The 23,631-nt window shown below is 39.4% G+C and overlaps 2 protein-coding genes across 3 annotated transcripts in view; both read left to right on the forward strand.

Annotated features, from left to right (window-relative positions):
* Nucleotides 1-7,251: 7,251 nt before the first annotated feature.
* On the forward strand, nucleotides 7,252-13,868 carry cass4 (Cas scaffold protein family member 4). The gene is given in 9 exon segments (XM_072383061.1): nucleotides 7,252-7,293; nucleotides 9,326-9,748; nucleotides 10,379-10,462; nucleotides 10,561-10,677; nucleotides 11,259-11,348; nucleotides 11,350-12,480; nucleotides 12,482-12,550; nucleotides 12,683-12,757; nucleotides 12,924-13,868. Coding segments are annotated over 9 exon segments (2,463 nt in total). The 3' UTR covers nucleotides 13,356-13,868.
* Nucleotides 13,869-21,220: 7,352 nt separating this feature from the next.
* LOC140303982 (constitutive coactivator of PPAR-gamma-like protein 1) overlaps nucleotides 21,221-23,631 on the forward strand; it is a 36,006-nt gene continuing 33,595 nt past the window's right edge. For both annotated transcript variants that reach the window (XM_072382990.1, XM_072382991.1), the window contains exon 1: nucleotides 21,221-22,033. In XM_072382990.1, the coding sequence (XP_072239091.1) occupies nucleotides 21,560-22,033 (474 nt within the window). In that variant the 5' untranslated portion in view covers nucleotides 21,221-21,559. The remainder of the gene's footprint in view (nucleotides 22,034-23,631) is intronic.

Consider the following 23,631-nt stretch of genomic DNA (forward strand, 5'->3'; position numbering starts at 1 on the left):
GCATTAAAATCTATGTCTTTTTAAGTTTGTAGGGGGCTATTTTGGGGATGTCTCATGTTCTGCTGTTGTGTCTGTTTTTATCATCGAAGAGCCGAAGTGTGTAGACAGTCATCAGGTTTACACAGCTGGAGTTTGGCATGCTGAAATGGCTGAAACTTTTTTTTGGTGAAAGTTTTTAGAATTTATTTACTTTTAGCTAATCCAGGTTTAGTCACTGTTTGTCACAAATGTTATTCATTCACACTCCTAAAGGATAACTGTTTAGGATTATATTTCAGAAAGTAATTAATTTTGCCAGCTGTTTACTGGACCCAGAACAAGCGAACAAAATAAAAAAACTCATTTAATTTAGGCATTTGTAAATTGATAATGAGTGAACAGATTTAAAGAGATTTCAGGGGTTAAACTGGAAGGCAGGACCCAGATTAAATTTGCCACTAAGGGTTAAATTAAAGGTACTGCTTTTTTTTAGAACCTCACACCTTTGTACACCAGTTTGATCACTATCCTTGTCCCGTTATACATACATGAGAGCAGAATCCATCAAACAAGTTTGATGTCACAACTCTGTGGACTGCGTGAGACATTCTGTGACGTCTGACTTTTACATACACATGTAAGTATAGCTGAATTCATGGCACAGATGCTGCCTTTAAAGAAGTGGCACTGGGATTTTTTTCAAATGATGCTGCAGTTATAAGAGCAGGATTTTAATTTTTTAGAGCAGAAGAACGGTCTTGAAATGAGAGGCTGATTTTCAGTGACAATTTGTGATGTGTTCAGCCATCTGACAAAAGAATCAGAAAAATGTGTGAATGAGAACAGCTGTGTTGATATATACCTACACTTTACTATTTGTATTAAATGATGCAAAAAATATTTAATTTGGAGCATGTGTTGATCATTAAGTCACATTTGAGTCTAGTTGAGTTTATACCTGCAAGACTGATTCAATCCCCCGCTGTATTTTCTGGGTGTGTTAGTCCAGTTTTGAATAAGTTTGATTTTAAACTAACGTCTTTATTTGCATTTTAAATGTCTGGTTTTGGTTGAACTGCCCTCATCAGGTTTCACAATGTCTTGGTATGTCATACCATGGCAGCATTCCAGGCTGCACAATGATTTGGATTTTGTGATTCTCTTTAAACCTTCTGCTACAGTTGATACTTTCTGCCAATACTGGTCATATGTTAAACTTCAATCTTCTTGACGCTGCACAAACCACTGGTTCCCCAGTTTGCTGAATGCAGACAGTAGCAATGAAATGTTCACAAACCTAATGTTGAAAGCATATATATCAGCAGCATTGGTTTACAACCCCAAAGAAGCAAATTTCAGTTGTGAAATCTAGTGAAAGTTCTTATGATGATGTTATTGCAAACAGATAATGTCAACAGGTGATTTTCATCATGAATTGGGACAAACGTAGCTTCTTTTAAAGGCTGAGTCTTTGAGGAGCAAAGGCTTGACAACAAATGAATCAGAAAATCATTAAGCTCTTTTAAAACAATGTTCTTCAAAGAAAGATTTGAAGTGATTTGCATATTTCTACCTCTATCTTGATTAACATCATTATACCGTTCAATCGGAAGGAATTATGGAAACCTTACTTGAACACCCCTGATAGCAGATGGCTCAGACTGCACTACACCAACTGTCATTCATCAGTAGCTGATATAACCATGTGGAGAAAGGAATTACTGTGGGAAACTTTTGTCATGTATTATACAGAGTTACATTTACAAATTACACTTAAAACTTTAATCCACAAAAAGAAGCCTTATGTTAACCTTGTGCAGCAGTGACGTCAGCATCTCCGGGCTTGGTGGCATCTGGGATGGACCATCACACTGTGAAAACGTGTGTTACAATTAAACCAGTCAGTATTACTGATCTTTTTTTAGCAAGAACTTTCCACCAGTGATTCTCATAGTGCACATGCTTTAATCTTCATAAAACATGCTTAAGGTATACCTTTTGGAAGCTATTTGTATCAGTGAAGTTATTTGTATATTTGTATATCAATCTTCCTTTGTTCATTCTAACTCGGACACATTGTCTAGTTCCTCAGTTGTCAGCAGAGCTGCCATTACATGCATTTACTGCCACATTGTGTCTTAGCCACAATCACTCTGCAAGTTGTAATAAAAAAGAAAACTCAAAAGACTGTATTTGCAGAGAAAAAAAACAAAAAACTTACAGGTCTGCCTCTGTAACTGTACAAGATGCAAAAAAAAAAAACCTGTGGAGTGGGAACACAATAACAAAGTAAGTATTCTTACTGTGACCACATGCAGAGGATGAGTGTGAGGAAGTGCGGGTATAAATAAAACCAGAGTGCAAACAGTGAGATAAGTTCCTGTGAAGGAGCAGAGAGCCTGCAGCCTGTCTGCTATCTGCACCACTGCTACTCAGCCTGTCAGGCATTATAAGTGCTCCACCTCAGGCCAATAGCAAACAGTCCTGTAGATGCTTAATAATCTTCACTGCAGTGTATTGGACAGTAAGTCTGTCCCTGCTGTAATTGAGCGAGAGGCAGGGTACACCCTAGACACGTCGCTGGTCCATCACAGGTCTTATTGAAAATCATACCCTGAAAATTAAATGAAGTCAAATCAGCCCAAATGTGTTGGCTGCCTTTTCATGTGTTTTGTTCTTAATTCAATTAAAAATCACTCTAAATAAAATCTGCATCTTAGAATAAACTCAAGGTGTATTTAGTTTGTGTTATACAGCTTAAAATATATTATTCATCATCCATGAACCTTTTATGCAGCCCAATGGTCGATCTGCTGGCTACAAAGATCAGGAAAGCCTATGGAAGTCACTGCAGGGCACGAGGAAGCCAAAGTCTACTTTTTCGCTTATCTATGGCATGTTCAATATCTTCATCTCAACTTTTGCATCTTTAACCATGTACAAGGGTTAAAATGGGGTTTTGCTGGTGGGGGAAACATTGCTTCCATTGTGAACAGACTGAGGGATCAGCTAACCTGAACTGTTGCTGCAGCTCTGGGGTTTACTGGTAATTAGCAGATGTTACATGAGTTAAATTACCATCATGCCTGCTTTTCAACCCTGCGCTATAATCTAAAGAAAAATCTGGCAAGTAATACTAATAAGCATTACATGACTACTACACTTTAGCTCACTGTAACCATGGATACCACCACCTTCTAGTTAAAACTTTGTCCCTTTTGTTCCTCTTAAGGCAGCTGAGTCATAGGAACAGATCATTTCAACATCAATTGTACATAAACTATTGAGTAAAAGAGAGTCAAACTAATTTTAAGGTCTCTTAAAAAAAGAACTAAATAATCAGAAGTTACATCACTGCATGTGTTTTTGTTTAGTGCTGAAACATATTTAGTTTATTCTGTCCCTCCAGTCTTCTTGTTAAAAAAAAATTTGTTCTGTGGAATGCTGATTGTCCACTTAAAGCTTCAAGTTTTCATCAGTGGTGTGTGTATGCGTTTTTGACATAGTTCTTACAAGTTCCTATACAGGAAATACCAGGGCAACAGTGGTGATTCAGTATCACCGCGACAGAGTTTAAAGCAGTCTCTATAGCCTCCTCTTGGTTTGTTTGGGCTAAAGAGAAGGTTGACAAAGGTGATTTTCCACAAAGCACATCTGAGGATCATTTAAAATTGGAGGGAAAAATAAAATAAAATATGCAACAGAAACTAATTCCAAACATGTCAAAAGATTATTAAAGGGACTCAGATTTAGCACACTACTTCTTTTGCACATGAAAAGTACAAACCCTGAAAATCATATCAGCTATGTGACCCTGCTGCTCATGTAAGACAAGAATGTTGTGCTGTGGACATCCACTGTTTTATGGTTGATGTTTAGTATTATTGACTTAAGTACCATTGTAGAAAAACCCTGTATCTCTGAACTTATTGACTTAAGTTGCTATTCCGTAGCTTAGATATTGTACCCTGAAACACCCTGAAATTATTTCTGCACCAGAGTGCAGTTTCTCAAATATATTGCTTCATTTGATGAATGATGAATATAAACAGCCAAGTTATAAAAATTGTGAAATAGGAACAATTTGAAACAGGAACTATTTGAAAATTTGTCAACGCATCCAGTAATTTGTAGTCTTACAATCCAGTTCAAAAATTTTAATATAACATTTTGGTTGACTGCTGTTTTTAAATTGTGCAGTCTGTTACAATGTATATATATCTAACCCAAATCCTCTATTTTTAGATGTCATCTAAACCTAACTTTGTACATGAATTCTATCCTTAACCATGTACATTTAACCATAAACATTAGCGGTTGGGAGCAAAGTAGAAAAGGAAGCACTTGCATAAGCGGATTGTGCAAGGAGGTTACCCTTACCTTTCAATCAAGACATTGCCATAGAGATTGCATCAACCCCTCTTCCCCTCTGACATGGCATTTTTGCCCCACTGAAGAGTGGCAACAGTTGACATTTTCACATCATCACGTCGCAACAAGAATAGAAATGTCATCAGTAGCCCGATGGAAGCTGTACTGCAGTAGAGAATTGTAAAAGAAAAACTAAGCTTTTGTTCAATTTTGAGCCTTTGTGTTCCCGTTGGCCAATATATGTAGGCATTTTTTTTATCATGGTATGGCGTTGAAATAAACTGATCTTAGTTCTGCAGGAGAAGAATTCAAGAATGATATCATGAATGTGACTTCTGAAGGCAAAGTTGTAATTAAACCATAAAATGGCAGTCTGGTTACAAATGGAAAATTAATCAAAAAGAGTAGGTAGTATGCTAAAAACATTGTTTTGTTGGCACTGAGTGCCCTGATGATTATTAATGAAATAGATTAATGCAGAAAAGTGCAGGCATCTGTTCAGTTGGACACGATACCCATGTTCCAGAATAGTGGATAATTCAGTAAAACGCATTAAAAACAGATAAATTAATGTGAACTACTTCAATGTGGGACTGTGAACTTAGCTCTTGAAATTAACTATGAACAATGTTTTTGTAAAACGTGAACTCGTACAACAGTGTAGCTAATGTTAGCCAACTTTGGATAATTGTTACTTTACATGTTACATTTTATGTAGCAACTGGCACAGCAGCTACTGACCAACAGCACTGACTTTCTGACTGCTACAACACCAATTAAAAAGTGACTTATTGGTGCAAGATCATCAGCAGTTGGTGCACTTATTTGAACACCAATTGATTTCACAGAACAAATGGTGGCCTACTTGTTAGATTGTTATTCTGTGGACTGTGGAATAATGCTAATTTAATAAAGAGGCAGAGAAGCCTCATTATGAGTCAAATGGATTCAACATGGTTGTTTATCCATTTCTGTTCCATTTCATAGAGCTGCAGCAGGGACTTTTTGGACTTTTCAGTCACTTGTCATTTTTTTTGTTAGTAGAAAACTCAGTTTGATGGAGTTTGAAGGCCACAAGGATGTTTACAATATAATATTCAAAGATGACCTAAATTTATTCACCCTAAAAGGAACACACCAACAGCAGATGATAGAACAGAATGCATTCAATAGCAATACAATCATTAAATGCATTTGGAAAAAAAATGAAAAAATAAAAAAAGTCTAATTACTCTATTCTCATATTTCAAATGATAGCTCGAAAAGTTGTTTTTTTTAATTGCCCCTTAGGTAAAATGTAGAATTTAACCACTTTTACTCAGCATCAAAGTGAAGGGTGGTGGTGTTTTCCTTAATTTTGATCAAATCATTCCACTAGATAATGAACTTTATTTACAAAATGCTTCACATAGTTACAGATAAAAATAAAATCGAACTATGTGTATCAAGGTCACAAGCTTTTGCAGACATTAGTCACACAAGGGGTCATGGTCTATTTTAAAAACAGTTCATTTGCAGTGACCCATTTCTGTCAACTTTCTGTGTATATAATGACGCAAAGATAATACCTGTGACCTGTTTTGCATCCGCTTCACATTAAACAACAATGTATGGTAGGAGTTGATACGGACATGAGGACAGTAGCTCTGAGCAATACAATTTCAAATCATTTCTATATACTTTTTTTAAAAAATGCCATAATTTGAAAACTTACATGTGTTTTAAATCATTTCATATAAACTGACTCCACATTTAAGTACATTTGAATGGCAACAGTTGAGAGACGTGACGTGGCTTAGTGCCTGAATAGAAACATAGATTTAAGCATCTCCTTTTGCACTGCATCAGTGGGCTGATGTTAATTTGTGAACAGGACTGAGCAAAAAGGCACCGGAAGGGACGAGGGAGAGGCAGGGGCAGGTGTGGCACTGAACTGCTGAAGGCCAGCTGTCCGAGGGGGTGATCTGCACAAGCAGGCGTGTGCAGGAATCCAAAAGCGTCACAGCTGATTCTGACTATGTTACTGTACTTGGAGATCAACAGAGAAACATAGCCATGAGGAAACATGGCACAATGCAAAGCCGGGGGGTGTGCACACGAGTGACCTGAATTCTGATAGTTTCACTGGTTAGGTTGTGGCTAGAACAATGACTAAATTGAGTTTGGCCATTGACAACTAGGTCAGGTTACGGTTTGTGTAGAATTGGGGAAACTATTATGTTTTTCCACATGTTGTACCATTATATATTGGAACACACAGCATGTAAGACACAGTGTTACATGGTAAAGATCATGAAACAACATCTTTGGATAATGTACACATTGTGATCCCAAGGAGAAAGTGCAAAGTAGGTCTCAGAGGTATGGTTGCTAACTGTCATCTGACCCTTTGTATTTTACTTGCATGTCTGTAGCATGACCCAGAGGATTACACTGGGAGCGTGTGTGTGTGTGTTTGGGGTGGGGGGGTAGTCTGCTGTGAGCAGTGTGTTAGGCCTGCACAGGCCTGCATCCCAACAGGTGCTGAGTGTGTTGGTGTCTGATGGTGAATGGGCTCTTTGTTGCAGAGCATTCACTGTCAGACAGAGGCCAGAGCTGGGGGTGGCGTGTTTGTTTATTTCCAGGGTTTGTATTGTGTGTGCTATTATTCTTGCTGTTTGACTTTGTTGTATGTGTAAGTTTGAAGTCCAGTAATTGGAGTGTATAAATATGTCATGGCAAGGCAGTGCCAGAAACATATGGTCATCAGCCTATTCCATCCATACACGTATAGCAGCAACATTACTATGTTCTTACTTATCTGGGAACTTCCCATAAGACTTTTAGTCACAAGTGGATTGATAAATAAAAGCCCTGATGTTAGGGAATAAGGCCTAACTCTTATCTATGTTCACAGTAACAATGAATGTGTTGGATGGGGATGAAGTCAGAACTGTGTTCAAAGTAAGAATGGACAGTATTTTGACATCTTAATTAATAAATGGGATATAAAACCAGGCAATAATATTCATATCAAAATAGTCTAATGCTGCTTATATAACCTGTTTCCCCTTTTAAAGCTTAATATCTTTGTCCTCATACTTTTTCCAAAAACAAAACTAATCTTAAAAGAAGCAATATGTTGGAAAAACTAGGATTATGTCCCTTTTGAGAGGGTCGTGATTCCCTCATCAGAGCAGCCGCAGCCTAACTGATGTTGAGATGCTCTTGTAAATTAACTTTCTCAGTTATTCTAAATGTGCAAAACTGCCAAAATCAGAAAGAGACAGGGTTAAACTATTGTCATGCAAAACAGTGCTTTCAACAACTGTAGATAGCTTTAATATCTTTAGAAAAACAAGCTTTTGCTTGCTCTTGATGCATGGGAAACATCAATTTTCTTATTTTAAACTGTGGCCATATGAAGAAATAGGTTTTATACTCTTTAAGTTTTCTTGTTATTGCTTTATAAAAGGACAAACATTGAATAGAAATAATTAACACCTGGCATAAAGTTCTCTTCTTAGAGGACATTAAAGAACCACATTGAAAGTGGACTGAATGCCAGAGCAAGATCTTTTTTCCACACAATTACACTTTATTCAATCTTTGGCCAAAAAAAAAAAGAAATGAGATAAGTTGTTGTTTTATGGTCTGGAAAGTAGCCAATATAGATTCAGTGGAAAAGTTCAAAAGTTCAGTGTAAAGTAGACCTATTGGCCACAATGTTCTTAAAGACCAATAAAGCTCACAGCCCACAGCCCTTTCAATTTTTTATTTCCACGATTACTTACTTTTACTCTTTGCTCCAAATCCCCAATTGTTATGGGTAGGAGTTACAAGTGCATTTAGTTCTTGTTTTGCCACATTTATCAATACCAAATACCAAAGCAGCATTTGAATTGATAAGTATCAAGTTTAAATGTTTTTTTCAAAATGAAATATATTTGTGACTACAGAGATAGTAAAATACCCCCAAATAGGTATTCTTGTAAAGGTAAATATTTGGGGCCAAATCAGACCAGCAAATTCCATCAAACTAGACAAAAAAATCTCTAAAATCATATTGAAACAAAAAGCAGCCAAACTCAAAGTACTGAAGCAAAGTTTGAAGAGCACTATATTTGAAACTAAACAAAATTGAATTGAATTGAAAGATATCACTTTCACTTCTATCAGGTCTCACTTCTGTGTGAGTGTATGCAGTGAGCTTATCATTGCATCTCAATTAACATTATCACTATTTTCAGTTGATTATATTTTATTGTAAATGGCGTTGATAGTGATGTGCATGTTCAGGTTATGACCCCCACAAAGTACATGACAGCTATAAATGACAGGAACATTTTACAATGATGTGAGACTGTGAATTCAAGCTTGCTTCTTTGAAAAAAAAAATATCTTCACAAGCCAATTTGTACTCATGATAACTTGTACACTGGAGCCACAGAAAAGAGGAAATGACTGAAGGACAGGAAACCCCCCCCCCCCCCCCCCCCCCCCCGCATTGCCCAGTCTGATTCAGATTTTTCACATACAGAACAGAGCAGGGCGCTTACAATAATGATAAAAGCACTGAGCGAGGGGCTGTAATAAAAAGGAAGGGTCCCTCTTCTGGACACAACTGTGGTTCAAAACTCGATGAGCAAAATTAACACTCAGTTGCACAAGTTTGTAAGAGGAAGCTTTGAAGAAACTTGTTTTCTCATTTATCTCTCTATCGGAAGCACAAATGGGAAGTGAAAAATACAGCTCTGAGAGAGCAAAATAATTTATGAGAAGTTATATTTATTAAGGTTTGTGAAGTTACATGTTTGATATTTCCTTAAGAATCTGATGACTCAGATGTGCATCTTGTAGCCACATTTAGGTATTAATAATAAGGTACATAGCAATTAATTGTTTATGTTGAAATGATCTTTTGTCATATAACAGTGTAGCATACTGTCTGATTTTGAGTATATCTCACCACATCATCCTTTTTTTTCTGTTTTAGAGCAAGCTAGCCAGAGCTCTGTATGACAACACAGCAGAGTGTACAGATGAACTTGCCTTCAGAAAGGGGGACATTGTCACAGTGATGGATCAAAATGTGGCTGGCACCAGTGGGTGGTGGATGTGCTCTCTGTATGGACGGCATGGCCTGGCCCCAGCAAACAGATTGAAGCTCTTACCACAGACTGGAACCACTGCAGGCTCCCTTGGCCATGTCACAGAAAAAAACAAACTGACTCATGACAGAAGTGATGACAATGTGCTAAGTATCTACCAGACCCCGAACGTGCCCCGACCCACCAACAGTCCTGCCTATGAACGCATGGACATGATCTACAAGGTCCCGTCTACTCCTTTATCCTCTTCAAAAAGTCCAACTCAATCAGCCGTGAAGCACAATAAAGATGGACATGAAATGAACAAGGTACTTTTTTCTATGACTTTGTGTATATTTCAAAAAGAGCTAAATGCAGATGTTAGTCAGTCTTTTGCTCTGAGGTCAAAGTTAGTCCTCTTTGTGGGAAGTGTTGAATCTCATGATTAGAGAGGTAGACTGCTGTTAGAAATGCAATGCTGTGAAACTCCTGCTGGCAAAAGAGCTTACAGATGGGGACCAGGGGCCTCTCTGTAGGGACAGGCATTCAGCACCAGGGTCTTTATGGTCCTGTAAAAGACAAACAGACACAGACTTCAGACACTTTAAACTACAAACAGCAACCCCTGCTGCCAGGGACCCCAGAAACACATAAGTATCTGCACGGGTGCTTGAGCGGCAGAGGTTGGGAAGGAATATATTCTCACATGTTCACCATTTCCTCTCCTGCTGCAGGGGAGTCCTGTTCCCTGCTACAGTAGCCACCTAATATTCATTGAGCAGCATGGTTTCTATTACAGTGCTGTGTTAATTGGCAAAGTGCATGCATAATGGGCTTCTCAACAGGCTTCAGAGAAAACACTGTCTCCATAAATATGTGAAAGCAGAGGTCAGTGAGGTAGATGCAGCTTTGATCAAAGTAGTCAAGCTCAGTATTACAGTCTGTCGTCATGTCTGCAGCCTTCATTTTTCAACATGGCATCCAGTCCACAAGGGGGGGTTTATGATGTCCCGTGCCAAGCAAGACGATCTTCTCTGTTCACCGTGAGTACACATATAAGTTGATTAAAGTTGATATGTTATGTGCCCTTCTCTATGGGTATTGTTCATGTTTTCATGATATTTTGTTATTTTCTTTGCAGGCATCAACATCTCCCAGACAAATGCCAAGAAAAAACTCACTGATTCAAATTTCAGAGTTGGAGAAGAGATTTGACTCTACAGAGCGTTTAGGGTGTAGCAGTCCAGGAGACTCTTACGTAAGTTTCAGATGTTTTGAGGAATCAATGAAGTAAGCAAGCTACGATGTACTTGCTTTGTAATGCAGGCTCTCTTTTGGTATTTTCATACAAATATTTTGTTCCTATGTTAAGGGTTCAGCATGCTTGAGATGTAATATTGTGTGACACTAAATTACTTTTAAAAGCCAGAGTTTCCAGAGTTCCAAATGGCCATGCCTCCTCGTGGCTGCATCACCCTGCATTTCTCTCCAAAAATGCTATGCTATAATCATTATTGCATAAATTAAGAGAATAGTGGACACTTCTCAAATGGTATCTGTTTGATGGCATACATGGTGTTCTACTCAGCTCTGGACATGAGACATTGACAGAAGTAGACATAAATGGAATAAAATTAGACACAGTACTCTGATCCTTCTATGAAGTAGACGACAATTGTTGTAATCTGGCGCTATACAAATAAAATGGAATTGAATTGAATTGAATTGATCCAACATGTAATATTTTGAGTCATACTGACAAACTTCTTACCACTTCATTCCGGAATATCTTTGGTTCTACATAAACTGTGAAACTGACAACTTAATTCTCGTTCACAGGTGTATGCAGTTCCCCCACCTCTGACTCAGGACCCAAACTATGACATCCCTGTTTCTTCAACCAAAGAAGCCCAACAGAAAATGATCAGTGGGATACAGCACCCTGCCAAAACCTGAATGGATCTATGATGTGCCTGCAAGTTCTGAGAAACAAAGTTCACTCCACGGTTCTTGTGATACCTTGCCCTCCAAAGCCAAGTGCAGGCAGGTCTATGATACTCTTCCAGCACGTGTTTTACACATTGAAAAGGAAAATGAAGCCTCTTTGCTTTATGATATACCAAGGCCAAATTCTTTTGACATCTCAAGTCCACCCAAAGTGTTACCACGAGTCAACCCCCCCACACAGGAGCTTACAGAGGAGCTGGTCTATGATGTTCTACCCAAGGAAGAACCCCTTCCTCGAGTTGTCAGCAATCTGTCTGATGATCATAAACCTCTTGAATGTAGAGGTGACTCAAGCAATATTTCTGAGATCAAAAGGGTACGCCAGCAGCGGATGAGGACCTTTCTGGCTTGTACGTCATTCCATGATCTTTCAGGAATTGGGGAGGCACAGGTGCAGGAAGAAGAGCAAAATAGAACTCTATGTCTCTCCGTAGCAGACAGTCAAAGAATCAGCACTGCCTCCAGCTCCTCCACCAGCTCCTGTGACTCTCTTGCCCTGAGCTCGTCTTCTCCCGAGCCTCTACGGGAAGTGGCGCTCAGCCAAGAGGAGGCCTGTCGCAAACTCTTTGACCTGCAGGAGTCAGTTTGCAGGGCTGTTCCCCAACTGATGGAGTTTGTCAGCAGTAACTGGAGGTGTAAACAACATCTGGAGAAACACATCAAAGAGATAAAGGAAGCAGCAGAGGGAATTGCATGCTCTTTGATGGGCTTCCTAACGTTTGCCCTGGATGTTAAGGGTAATGCACAACGTTTAACTGATGCTAATCTGCAGAGCAGGCTCCATAAACAGCTGTCCATTATAGAGGACTCTGGTGTGATTCTACAACAAACAGTGAGTGATCTGAACACAGCAGGCTGGCCTCTCAGTACACTCTGCCAGGACCTGAGCCATGTGCAGACACCTGACCAGCTGGATCGCTTTGTTATGGTGGCACGCACTGTTCCAGATGATGTCAAGCGCCTTGTGTCCATCATCCATGCCAATGGCAAGCTTCTGTTTAAAGTTCAGAAAGATCCAGAGTCTGTGAGCACCAGAGGTCCACTGGAGACAAAGGAAAACTCTTGACGGAACTGACCAAGGAGGGAATATGGAGGAGGATGACAATGACTATGTAGTCCTGCAGGTGAAAACTTTTAATGTTTTTTGCCATTACAAAGAAGATGATATAGAAGGTTTCTTTAAGAGCTTAACTTGATTCATTTTTACTCAAGGAAAGCCCACTAATGTGATAATTCTGCTTTGGCTTTTTACTCAGACTAAGGATGAGGAAAAGAAGAAGGGGGAAGTGCAGATGGAACAAAGGGATAAGGTCACACTGGCTTCCGAAACAGTAAGCAACACGAATGTGTCTTTGAAAATTTGATTTTTATATACTCATCTACAGTATCGAATTATCTAGAACCCAAGATGTAAAAGTTTATGTAATCAGAAGCAGACAGCAAAGACTTAGCTCAGATGACATGTGTTCATCTTCACCTTCCTTATTCTTCTCTCAGGCTAAAACTCAGGCTGATAACAACCGTGACTCCCCTGACTCCAGCAGCAGCAGCTTAGAAGTCCATCGACAGTTCTCTGTGTCAGAGCACTGCCGGCTTTACTTTGGAGCTCTTCAAAAGGCCATTGGGGGATTTGTGGGCAGCCTTGAGGAGGGTCAGCCACCAGAGAAATTCATCTCACAAAGTAAGCTAGTGATCATGGTGGGCCAGAGGCTGGTGGACACCATGTGCAGAGAAGCCCATCGTGGAGGGTCCAGCCAAAGCCTGCTGTGTAAGAGCAACCATCTGTGTGCTCTTCTGAAGCAGCTGGCTGTGGCCACCAAGAAGGCCGCTCTGCACTTTCCAGACAAGCAATCCCTGCATGAGGCCCAAGAATTTGCAAAGGAACTGGCTCAAAGAGCACAGCACTTTCGAATATCTCTTGAACTCTGAGAGCACAAATCTTAAGTAAACTGATGTATTGGTACAGCAAAAGCTTTCATCCATCAACTATCTATTCATCCCAGCTACCACAGGGCCACACAAGACAAACAACCACACACACACTCCTAAGGACAATTTCAGAAACACCAATTAACCAGAGTACCATATCCGTCTTGGGTTACACAGGGAGAACATGCAAACGCCACACACTCCCAGCTGGGAGTTGAACCTGGAACCCTCTCTCTATGAGGCGATGGTGCTAACCACACCACTTCTCCAGGCCATAGCTTTTTTGATGAATGTCTGATAATGAATGCAGGTGCTGCTTAAAAACATTTAAAAAAATATGGGCAGTACATTAAAAAGGACTGGCATTTGTTATAAACACAATGGCGTTCCAAAGGAAATTGCACATCTAAGATAATGTATTCAAAATTATTTTAAAATGCGATTTAAGTATAGAATAGAATTTGTTTTATATAATTTACAACAATTTTACATTCTTTGAATATTATTTGTCATGTAGACCTTTTTTTTTTACTATTTTGTGTAAATGTCAATAAAAAAAATGTGTTTTGCATTCATGTTTAACGGTAAAAGATTGAGTACAACACGTTGGACTGATGTTAATATTAAAACCTGAAAACTTAACTTGTTGTTTTGTTAATATGCATTTTTTTGTTTACATACAGTAACAAACTCTGTAGAAAACACATTTATTTAGACAGTTATTAAAAACATTACTAAACCACGAGGAGTATTTCCCAGAGATGGGTCAAATTACTGACCAGACAGAGAGCTAGTTGGTGAAAGAGAGTCATTAGGTCATCATAGTTATCTCAACCAGAATTAGGCAAGAACTCAAAATCCTCCATCCCAGTTGGATGTCAGCTAACAGGTACAAATAAGTGGCCCAAAAACCTTGTTGTCCAGCAGCAGCTACCTTAAACATGGTGACTACTCACATTCTGCAGAGGTGTGACTCACGCATCAACTCTAAATCACAAAAGATGAATCCTGAATGTATATACATCTGTAACAGCTTGGAGTAAAAATCGGGTCACCATCTACCTTGCTCAAAAATTCATTCTCCTAAAGTTCTGTCTTTTGTGAGTTCTCCAACAGTACGAGAGGGGGCAGTTGATAACTATAGCACCCCTTTTATGGTTTGCTTGTTATGCAATGTCACAAGGAGCTTGAAACAACCTTCTCCACTATGCAGTCTCTGTAGGGGGACAGAGTTGGCGTAGCACAGCAGGAACCCTGCAGTCGGTTAAGCTTCAGTGTCTTGCTAAACATCCTACATAGGTTTTTCTACAGTTAACCTTTTACCACCAATGACTATGCATATGGGATTAAAGCACCACATATACAATAACTTCCTCCTTTAGTTTTCAAGTAGTGCCAATAGTCTCTTTGAAAAGAAAACCCTGTCAACAAAATCCCATACAATGGCAGCATAGTACAGAGAAAACAACAAAAATCTTTTAAAAGGCAGTATAATCATACAATGAATTTATTCATCAAATGTTTTTGTCCAAATTTCCGATTAAGTGGTGCTTTTCATGAAAACCCAAATTAGAAACACAGAAGGCAAAGAAAGAAAATGATCTTGAACTTTTTCTCAATCTTTTTTTTTTTATCCAAATATGCAGGTTCAAATAGTTGCACATTTAACCTGTGGTTTTCTGAGAAAAAAAATCTATAATTTAGTGTATGTCGAAGAAGACACACTACATACAATTACAATATAAAAAAGGATATGTAGAGGATTGTGTGAGTTTTCAATAAAATCTACCGATACTGAGAATTCAAACAAGTTACTTTGTCAATGCTACGTAATTGATTGTTGTGAACACAGCACATTCATACAGTATATGGGGGTGGGGGTGTGTGTGTGTGTGTGTGTGTGTGGGGGGGGGGGGGGGGGGGGGGGGGGGGGCAATAGGTTACTGAAACGGGAGTCAAGAAAGGGTGAGCAGCATGTTGGGGAGAGAAAGCTGTACTACTTTTCATTCTTTCTTACAATGACTAAGCACAATATGTTACAATGCTATAAATGTCACACCAGATAAAAGTATTAAGTCTTGGTACAAATGCTGCATCTTAATATTTAATTTAAGCACAGAAATGTAGACCTGTAGTTTAGGTTCATGCTGCAAATATCAACATCATCATTATCTTATTAAACCAAAATTGCAGTTCTAGGCTTTAATTGCATTAAAGCCTGGCCTGAGGTACAAGCAGTTGGATATGTGAACACAAATGTATTGCAGGTTATGCACAGACCCAGCTTGGCATTTTATCAATATGTAATTCATGAGACCAGGCCATTTGCAAAGCTGCTTGTGAATGCCTCCACACAAATGAGAAAATAGCACTCCTATTCATCCCTTCAAGCATGCTCTGTTTGTTTTTGGTTGCCCTCTTTGCCAACAGATCCAGATTTTGACTAAACCATCTTCCTCTCCTTCTTCAGAAGCACACTTTTGTTCTGTTTGTTCTGCATCTGTCACGGTTCGAAGAGGTAGGACCCAGATGCAGTTCTTTTCCAAAATCAAAAGGTTTATTTACAAACCGGGAAGCAGGAACAAAAGGCGCGGCAGAGCCGGATTATCAAAAATACTTAACATGAAAAAAAAAACACTAAACAAAACAAGGCTATGAAAAAACACTGACTATGGCTATATTAAACAGACTATGAGGCAGGCAATCAAACTTAACTTTTTCCGTGGAAGCATGAAGGGATAGTGAGGTAAGGATTCTGCAGTGACTGAAAGGAAACCAGAAGACTAAATACTGTGGAGGGAGTGATCAGTGAATGAGGTGCAGCTATGAACAATGAGCCAGGTGACTTGAGTGAACCGAGGTGGCAGGGGAAAAACAGGACTAGAACATAACTGAAACCATGATTAAACAAACTGTGACCGATAAAACATAGACTGTGAAAGAGCAGACTGTGACAGCATCCTTTAGCAATTCTTTAGCATGTTGTATGTGCTCATATTGAGTTGATCCAAAGTCATTAAGACAAGTTGTCCCACATTGGCCCACAGGCTAATTTCTGCTAAATTTCACAATTTGGTATTCAAACGACTGCATGTAAACCCTGAGAAGGGTTCTCAGGGTTTACATGAGTCACCTTGGCTAAAGAAGAGCACCTCTGTATTTGTCCTGCATAGCCTTGTAGAAGAGAATATTGAGTGAGTAAAGTCAGCAAAGTAAAGATGAAGTCACTTGCAGTAGTCACTGATTTGATGCTGCCCTCTATCAGTAATGATGGGGCATAACATCATTCACATTTTTTTTTTGCTATTTAGAATTTAATTTAATTTTTTTATATTTTGAATCTTTCTGTATCTTTCTGTAAAAAATTGGAACTAAGGGCACCTACTGTAGTTACAACTGTCACAGGAGCAGTTCCGAGTGCTTTGGCCGGTGTTTATTTGTCTGCCCATAGACAGATTTTGTCCATGTGATAGCACTCAAGATAGACAAAACTTGCAAGATGGAAGGTAGTTTCAACTTTAAGACGGAAAGTAGTTTCAACTTTCATGTGTTAATCTACATAGGGAATTCATATCCCAGTGCATTAATTAGTAAATGTGAGTGCAAGGTTGTTTATCTTGTCTGACTCTCTTTGCCCTGTGATGGACTGATGACCTGTCCAGGGTGTACACTGCCTCTCACCCACTGGTAGCTGGGATAGGCTCCACCCATCCCTCATGACCCTGAGTGGGATCAAGCAGGTATGGAAGATGGATGAACAGAAGTCCATTAAGTAGCAATTAATGACAGCTCCCTGCATCTCTCAACTTTAGTGTCATAGCTCACTGGAGTCTGATTAGTTCATTTTACAATCAAATATCACCAACAGTTATGCCACTGGGTTAAAGGACCATATCAACCTCCAAATGACATATTCATTTCGATGTCAATTATATACATATATAAGGTCAATGAATGCATCTTGCATAGTATGTCTGACAAAATCTAATCACAGCCAGATGAGTTAATATCGATTGAGATATCCAAAACCCCTTTGTGCTAGGTTTCACTCAAATGGATGTAGCCAGGACCATATTTTGCCAGGATAACAAACACCAAGTTGCCATGAGCCCTTTGGCCCCCATACTTCAAGTACCCTTTACTCAATTCAATTAAATTCAATTCAATTTTATTTATATAGCGCCAGATTACAACAATTGTCATCTCATGGCACTTAAGTAATATAGTCCAATTCAAGCCAATTGGAATTCAATTCATTGTAATCATAATCCAATTAATTCATATAGAGCCAATTCAAAAAATTAATATCCTAGCTAAGGAAACCAACAGATTGCACCGAAACTTGTCCTCAGTCCAATCTCCCGTCCTGAGCATGCCTGTGGCGACTGTGGAAAGGAACGACTCCCTTTAACAGGAAGAAACCTCTGGCAGAACCAGACTCAGGAAGGGTGGCCATCCGCCTCGACCAGCTGGGGTTTGAGAAGACAGAAAAGAGGGAAAAGAGGGGGGAAAAACACCATAACGCCATTCAAAGGATATCTGTTGGAACAGAGAAACATAGGTTAATAATCACAATAATGTCACATGTACATAAAATCAATTTTGAAATTAAACAGGGGGAAAAAGAGAGCAAAGTGAGGAAAGGTGTGACAGATGAGGTCCCCCAGCAGTCTAAGCCTATAGCAGCTTAACTATGGGATGTTTCAGGATTACCTGAGCCATCCCTAACTATAAGCTTTATCGAAAAGAAAAGTTTTAAGCCTAATCTTAAAAGTGGAAAGGGTGTCTGCTTCCCGGACATTTACTGGCAGCTTATTCCACAAGAGAGGGGCCTGATAACTGAAGGCTCTACCTCCCATTCTACTTTTAGAAACTCTGGGAAACACAAGTAAACCTGCAGTTTGGGAGCGAAGTGCTCTGTTAGGAAAATATCTTACAATTAAATATTTAAGATATGATGGAGCTCGGTCATTAAGAACTTTATATGTGAGAAGAAGAATCTTAAATCCTATTCTGAATTTAACAGGGAGCCAATGAAGAGAAGCTAAAACTGGAGAAACATGATCTCTCCTGTTAGTTCTCATCAGAACTCTGGCTGCAGCATTTTGGATCAGCTGGAGGCTTTTCAGAGAATATGTGGGACAGCCCAATAATAAGGAATTACAGTAGTCCAATATTGAAGTAACAAATGCATGAACTAGTTTCTCTGCATCACCCTGAGACAGGATGTTCCTGATTTTAGCAATATTACGAAGGTGAAAGAAGGCAGTCCTAGAAACCAGTTTTATATGTGCGTCAAATGATAAATTCTGGTCAAAAATAACTCCAAGGTTCCTCACTGTAGAACTAGAAGCCAGGGAAATACCATCTAGAGTAACTATATAACTAGACAATTTCTCCCTGAAGCGCCAGTGCCGTTTCTGTGCTATGATGCACTCTGAATCCTGACTGAAACTCTTCAAACAGATTATTTCTATGTAAATGATCACAAAGTTGAACTGCAACTATTTTTTCAAGAACTTGAGACAAAAAAGGGAGATTGGATATAGGTCGATAATTAGCCAACACTTCTGAATCAAGAGTAGGTTTTTTAAGTAAAGGTTTAATTACAGCAACCTTAAAAGTCTGAGGTACATATCCTATCAACAAAGACCGATTGATCAAATCCAAAATGGATGTATTGATTAAGGGGAAAACCTCCTTGAACAGTCTGGTTGGGATTGGGTCTAACATACAAGTTGATGGTTTAGAAGAGACTATTGCTGTTGTTAGCTCAGAAAGATCAACTGGACAGAAGCCGTCTAAATACAATTCAGGTTCGAAAGATACTTCTAAAGCTGCTCTACTTGATGATACATCAGTGATAATAATGGGAAGGATTCCATTAATCTTCTCTCTGATAGAAACAATTTTATTGATGAAGAATCTCATGAAATCATCACTGCTGAGAGTTAAAGGAATACATGGCTCAACAGAGCTCGGACTCTTTGTCAGCCTGGCAACAGTGCTGAAAAGAAACCTGGGATTATTCTTATTCTCTTCTATCAATAATGAATAATAAGCAGTTCTAGCTTTACGAAGTGCTTTCTTATACGTTATTAAACTATCTTTCCAGACTAATTGAGACTCTTCTAAATTAGAGGAATGCCACTGTCTCTCCAGTTTTCTTGCAGTCTACTTTAACGCACGCAGCTGTGAATTATACCAAGGAGCCAACCTCTTCTGACTGATTACCTTCCTTTTCAGAGGGGCAACATTGTCCAGAGTTGTACGCATTGAAGCTATAGTGCTGTCAACAAGAGAGTCAAGTTCTACTGGAGTAAAATTTAGGTAGCCGTCCTCTGTCATATCTGCACATGGCAGTGAAGAAAAGGATGATGAAATCAACTCTTTAAATCTGGTTACTGGTTACATTGTCAATGACAATGGGTCACACAACATGTATTTTCTAACCCTAATTTAATACCATGAAACCATAAATGGGAAAAGGGTTGATGCTGTGCTTTTCGCTTTAACATTGATGTGTTTCATAAAAAAAGGCATTAGTGTTGAAGCAAAAAAGCCCAGTCTGCTCTAACTGGCCTAGGGAAGCACCATCCAACACTAAACATTTTGTTGGACCCAAAGTTTGTTAATGTAGGATGAGTCAAAAACACTTGTATATAAAACACAAAAATGCGTTTTCCAGGAAATTGCAAATTCTAAAGTACCATTAATTCCATGAATAGGTGATGTTTAGTGCTAGACATATGTACAAACTTTTCAGCATCACGTTTTATTTCATGGGACTTTTCACTTTTTTGACTACACTTTGCACAGTTGTGACAGTGCAGAATTAACAAATACTTGACTACATCTTTGCAGCAGTTCCTGCCACAAAAAGTGTCATTACCATGACACACATTCACATTATTGGACTTGCAGTGTGAACACACTATCAGGCAGCTGTGCAGCTGCTAATAAGGTGGCTATAAGTCTATATTATGGACAGACACATGATAAAGAGAAAATTGAGGGACCTGTTGAAGTAAAATCAGAGGTCCAGAGCACTTTGGGAAATCGAATTATTTTAACTGATTGGATTACTCGGGTATAATGAAACAATAATCAAAACTAACATTTCAAAAAGTAACTAATTGCCCATTTCAGAAAATGAGAAAAAACTTAGCTTTGGCACATTTGTAATGGCAGCAATGTTTAGATTATAGCTTGCTGACTGGAAATAAAAATCTTAAGAAAAAGTCGTTACCTGCTCCTGACCCAGCCATGAATCAGGAAGTAAACGCTTTCAAATCCAAAGAGTCAATATTGTCAAGACAACTACCATCCAGCCTTTGCCTTTGTTTCTTAGTTTCCAGGACTGCATCTTTAATACAGTCATTCTGCATGTCTTAAGTTGGGTTTTTCACAAAAAAATCAAATAAATAAAATGTTTGGAAGAGTATGCTGAGATTTAATCAAAATGAAGTGTTAAATGCATTTTTTAATCACTGATAGAAATCTTAAAAACCTTTGACTTATAATCTTAGATATAAAAAAGCTCCATGTTCAGCCCTTTTGCCCTTCTGTTTACTATAAGCCCTTTATATCTCTTAAAGATGCCCTGTCATCTGTAAATAGACATTGTTTTGCATAACATAAATCTGTGGTGCTTAAATTTCTGATGAATGTGGTTCTATTTTTTTCTTTTGATCTATGTGTTTATTTCCGGCAAACTGCCATTCTCTAACATTAATGACCCATCTTTGTCCTCTTGAAAAAGACAAGTGTTGTTAACAATGCTTTTGCAGCGGCTAATGATATGAAACTAAGCAAACGCGGAACTACGCAACCCTTAACCCTCTTGCTTCTTTCCGTAGATTCTGCCGCTGTACGTGACTGTGCGTCATCTTGTCACGTGTTCTGCGCTCACTCAGTCCGGACTACCGCACCACCGTTGACATGGCTCCGCGATCCGACACATGGCACCTAAAGCCATGAACCAAAAAAAGAAAACTTACCAAAAATGACGATATCTTAACAGCAGCCTTATTTTGTTTCTTTCGGCATTATTTCAACTCCTGCAATATTCACTGCTACTATTGGCTGTCAGCCACTGTAAAGGGTGGAAACGCACCGCAAACCCCGCCGGTTTAATTTCTTTTGACACTTTTCCTTAATTACAGTCATTTTTAAGTTTTTGTCTCTTCCAACAGAGGCTCAGCATGGGTGTTCAAGGTTTCCAAGAATACATTGAAAAGCACTGTCCCAGTGCCGTGGTGCCGGTTGATCTACAGAGGTTGGCCCGGGGAAGTTTGGTTGGAGGTGGCCGTCAAAGACCCCCTCAGTGTCCGCTGAGACTCCTGGTGGACGCCGAAAACTGTCTACATCGGCTCTATGGAGGATTCTACACCGACTGGGTGAGCGGAGGACAGTGGAACCACATGTTGGGTTTCCTGGCCGCCCTCTCCAAGGCCTGCTTCAGCGGCAACATTGAGCTCCTGGTGTGCTTCAATGGCGCCCTGGAGAAAGGCCGCCTTCACGAGTGGGTCAAGCGGCAGGTGAACGAGAGGCAGACCGCTCAGCAGATCATCAGCCACGTCCAAAATAAGGGCACCCCACCGCCTAAAGTCTGGTTCTTACCCCCGGTGTGCATGGCGCACTGTATCCGACTAGCTCTCCTACGGTTCCGCGTTGCGGTGAGTGAAAACTCGGCCTGGCAGTGCCTGTTGAGCGGAGCCACTGTGGGCTGCCGCCGGCAGATATTAGCAGGCTCTGTGGTTAGCCTGCTAGCTGCCAACTATGTTATCATTGCCAACTTTCATTCATGATAAAAGCTGCTTTCACGCCGCCAAGTTAATCAGTGCGTTAGTGTGAGCAAAGATACTGAACTGATACTCGTTACGATTTAGTGACACCACTTTAGAGGGTGAATACATGTGGACAGTGTCGTTTAGAAAAGGCCAGGTTTGCTGAGTGTCAGCAGAGCGAAAATAACATGCTCACTGAGGTGGACAGTCCTACAAGGCCAGAAAGTAATCTGAGGGAAGGAAAGGTATCTTTGGAAAATAGATGCACTATTTCTAGACACGAAATGAGCTATAAAATATATGGTGAACTGAAAACAAACAAACGTTATGCTTAACTGCTTTCACCTTGATTGAAACACTTTTAAAAAAAAATTTTTTTTTACCGAGGATTACCGAAATATGAAAATGCATCGCTTTTACCTCCGAAATTGAAACGGGTGTTTTGTTTTGTGAGCTGAGACTGCACAACTCCTCTCTGTCCATAATGCAGTGTGAACTATGCAGGGACAGGACGAAGTGCAGTCGATCATTTGTTGTTTGCCGAGAATGAAGAAGGTGAAACAGTGATGTTGCCTGATTTATTATCCCACACACGGGAAGTAGCTTAAATACTTGTCTGGCAGAGATTAAGGAGTTAGTGATGCTTTGGAACATATCTGATTTTTGCTTTTGTGTCTTTACAGCTCATTATATTTAATGTTTTGTCTTGTCAGTTTAATTTCTTTTAATTTGATAATAGACACGAGTTTCTAGATTTCAGACCTGAAACGGATTTAAAAGGCAATTTAGAGCTAATAATGAGGTCAAGAAAAATAGTGAAGTGCTTTTTTTTTTACTCAGTGTGCGTTTACACCATAAGCCACACCCACACATTCATAGTGGCGCACACACACACACATACATATATATACATATATACGCACCTGCACTGGAAGGAATTGAACCACCAACCTTCTGATTAGCAGACTATTTGTCCTCCTCCTGAGTCACTGCTGCCCCTGTCTGACATTACCTTTTAGACAGGTAATTTGGTACAAGACATTATCCAGGAAAGGCTGAGTTTATAAAAGGGCAGAGATGGACACAAAAATCACAAAAATGTAAACCTCCAGAGGTGCCGTCGACTTGACTCTGAAGCATCTGGGATGGACAGTAACGCAGTGAAAACGTGTATCGTGGTCAGACCAGTCGTAATTCGATGTTTCTGTTGAAAGAGATGGACGCCATGTTGTCTGGAACAAAGAAGAAAAGGACTGTCCATGCTTATGTGGAACAAGTCCAAAAGCCTGGCTCTTTGATGGTATGGGGTTGTACCAGTACTCATTTACACACTGCCACTGTGATGGCAACATTAATGCAGGGAAGTTCATTGAGATTTTAGAGCCAACGTTTGTTGCTTTCAAAACCACATATTTTCCAAAAATTCAATGCAATTTTCAACAAATGCCCTCTTCCCAAAGACATGGTTGAGGAAGAAGAGAGCACAG

This window comes from Leuresthes tenuis, unplaced genomic scaffold (assembly GCF_036924035.1).
Source record: "Leuresthes tenuis unplaced genomic scaffold, fLeuTen1.0.hap1 SCAF_3, whole genome shotgun sequence".
Taxonomy (NCBI): domain Eukaryota; kingdom Metazoa; phylum Chordata; class Actinopteri; order Atheriniformes; family Atherinopsidae; genus Leuresthes; species Leuresthes tenuis.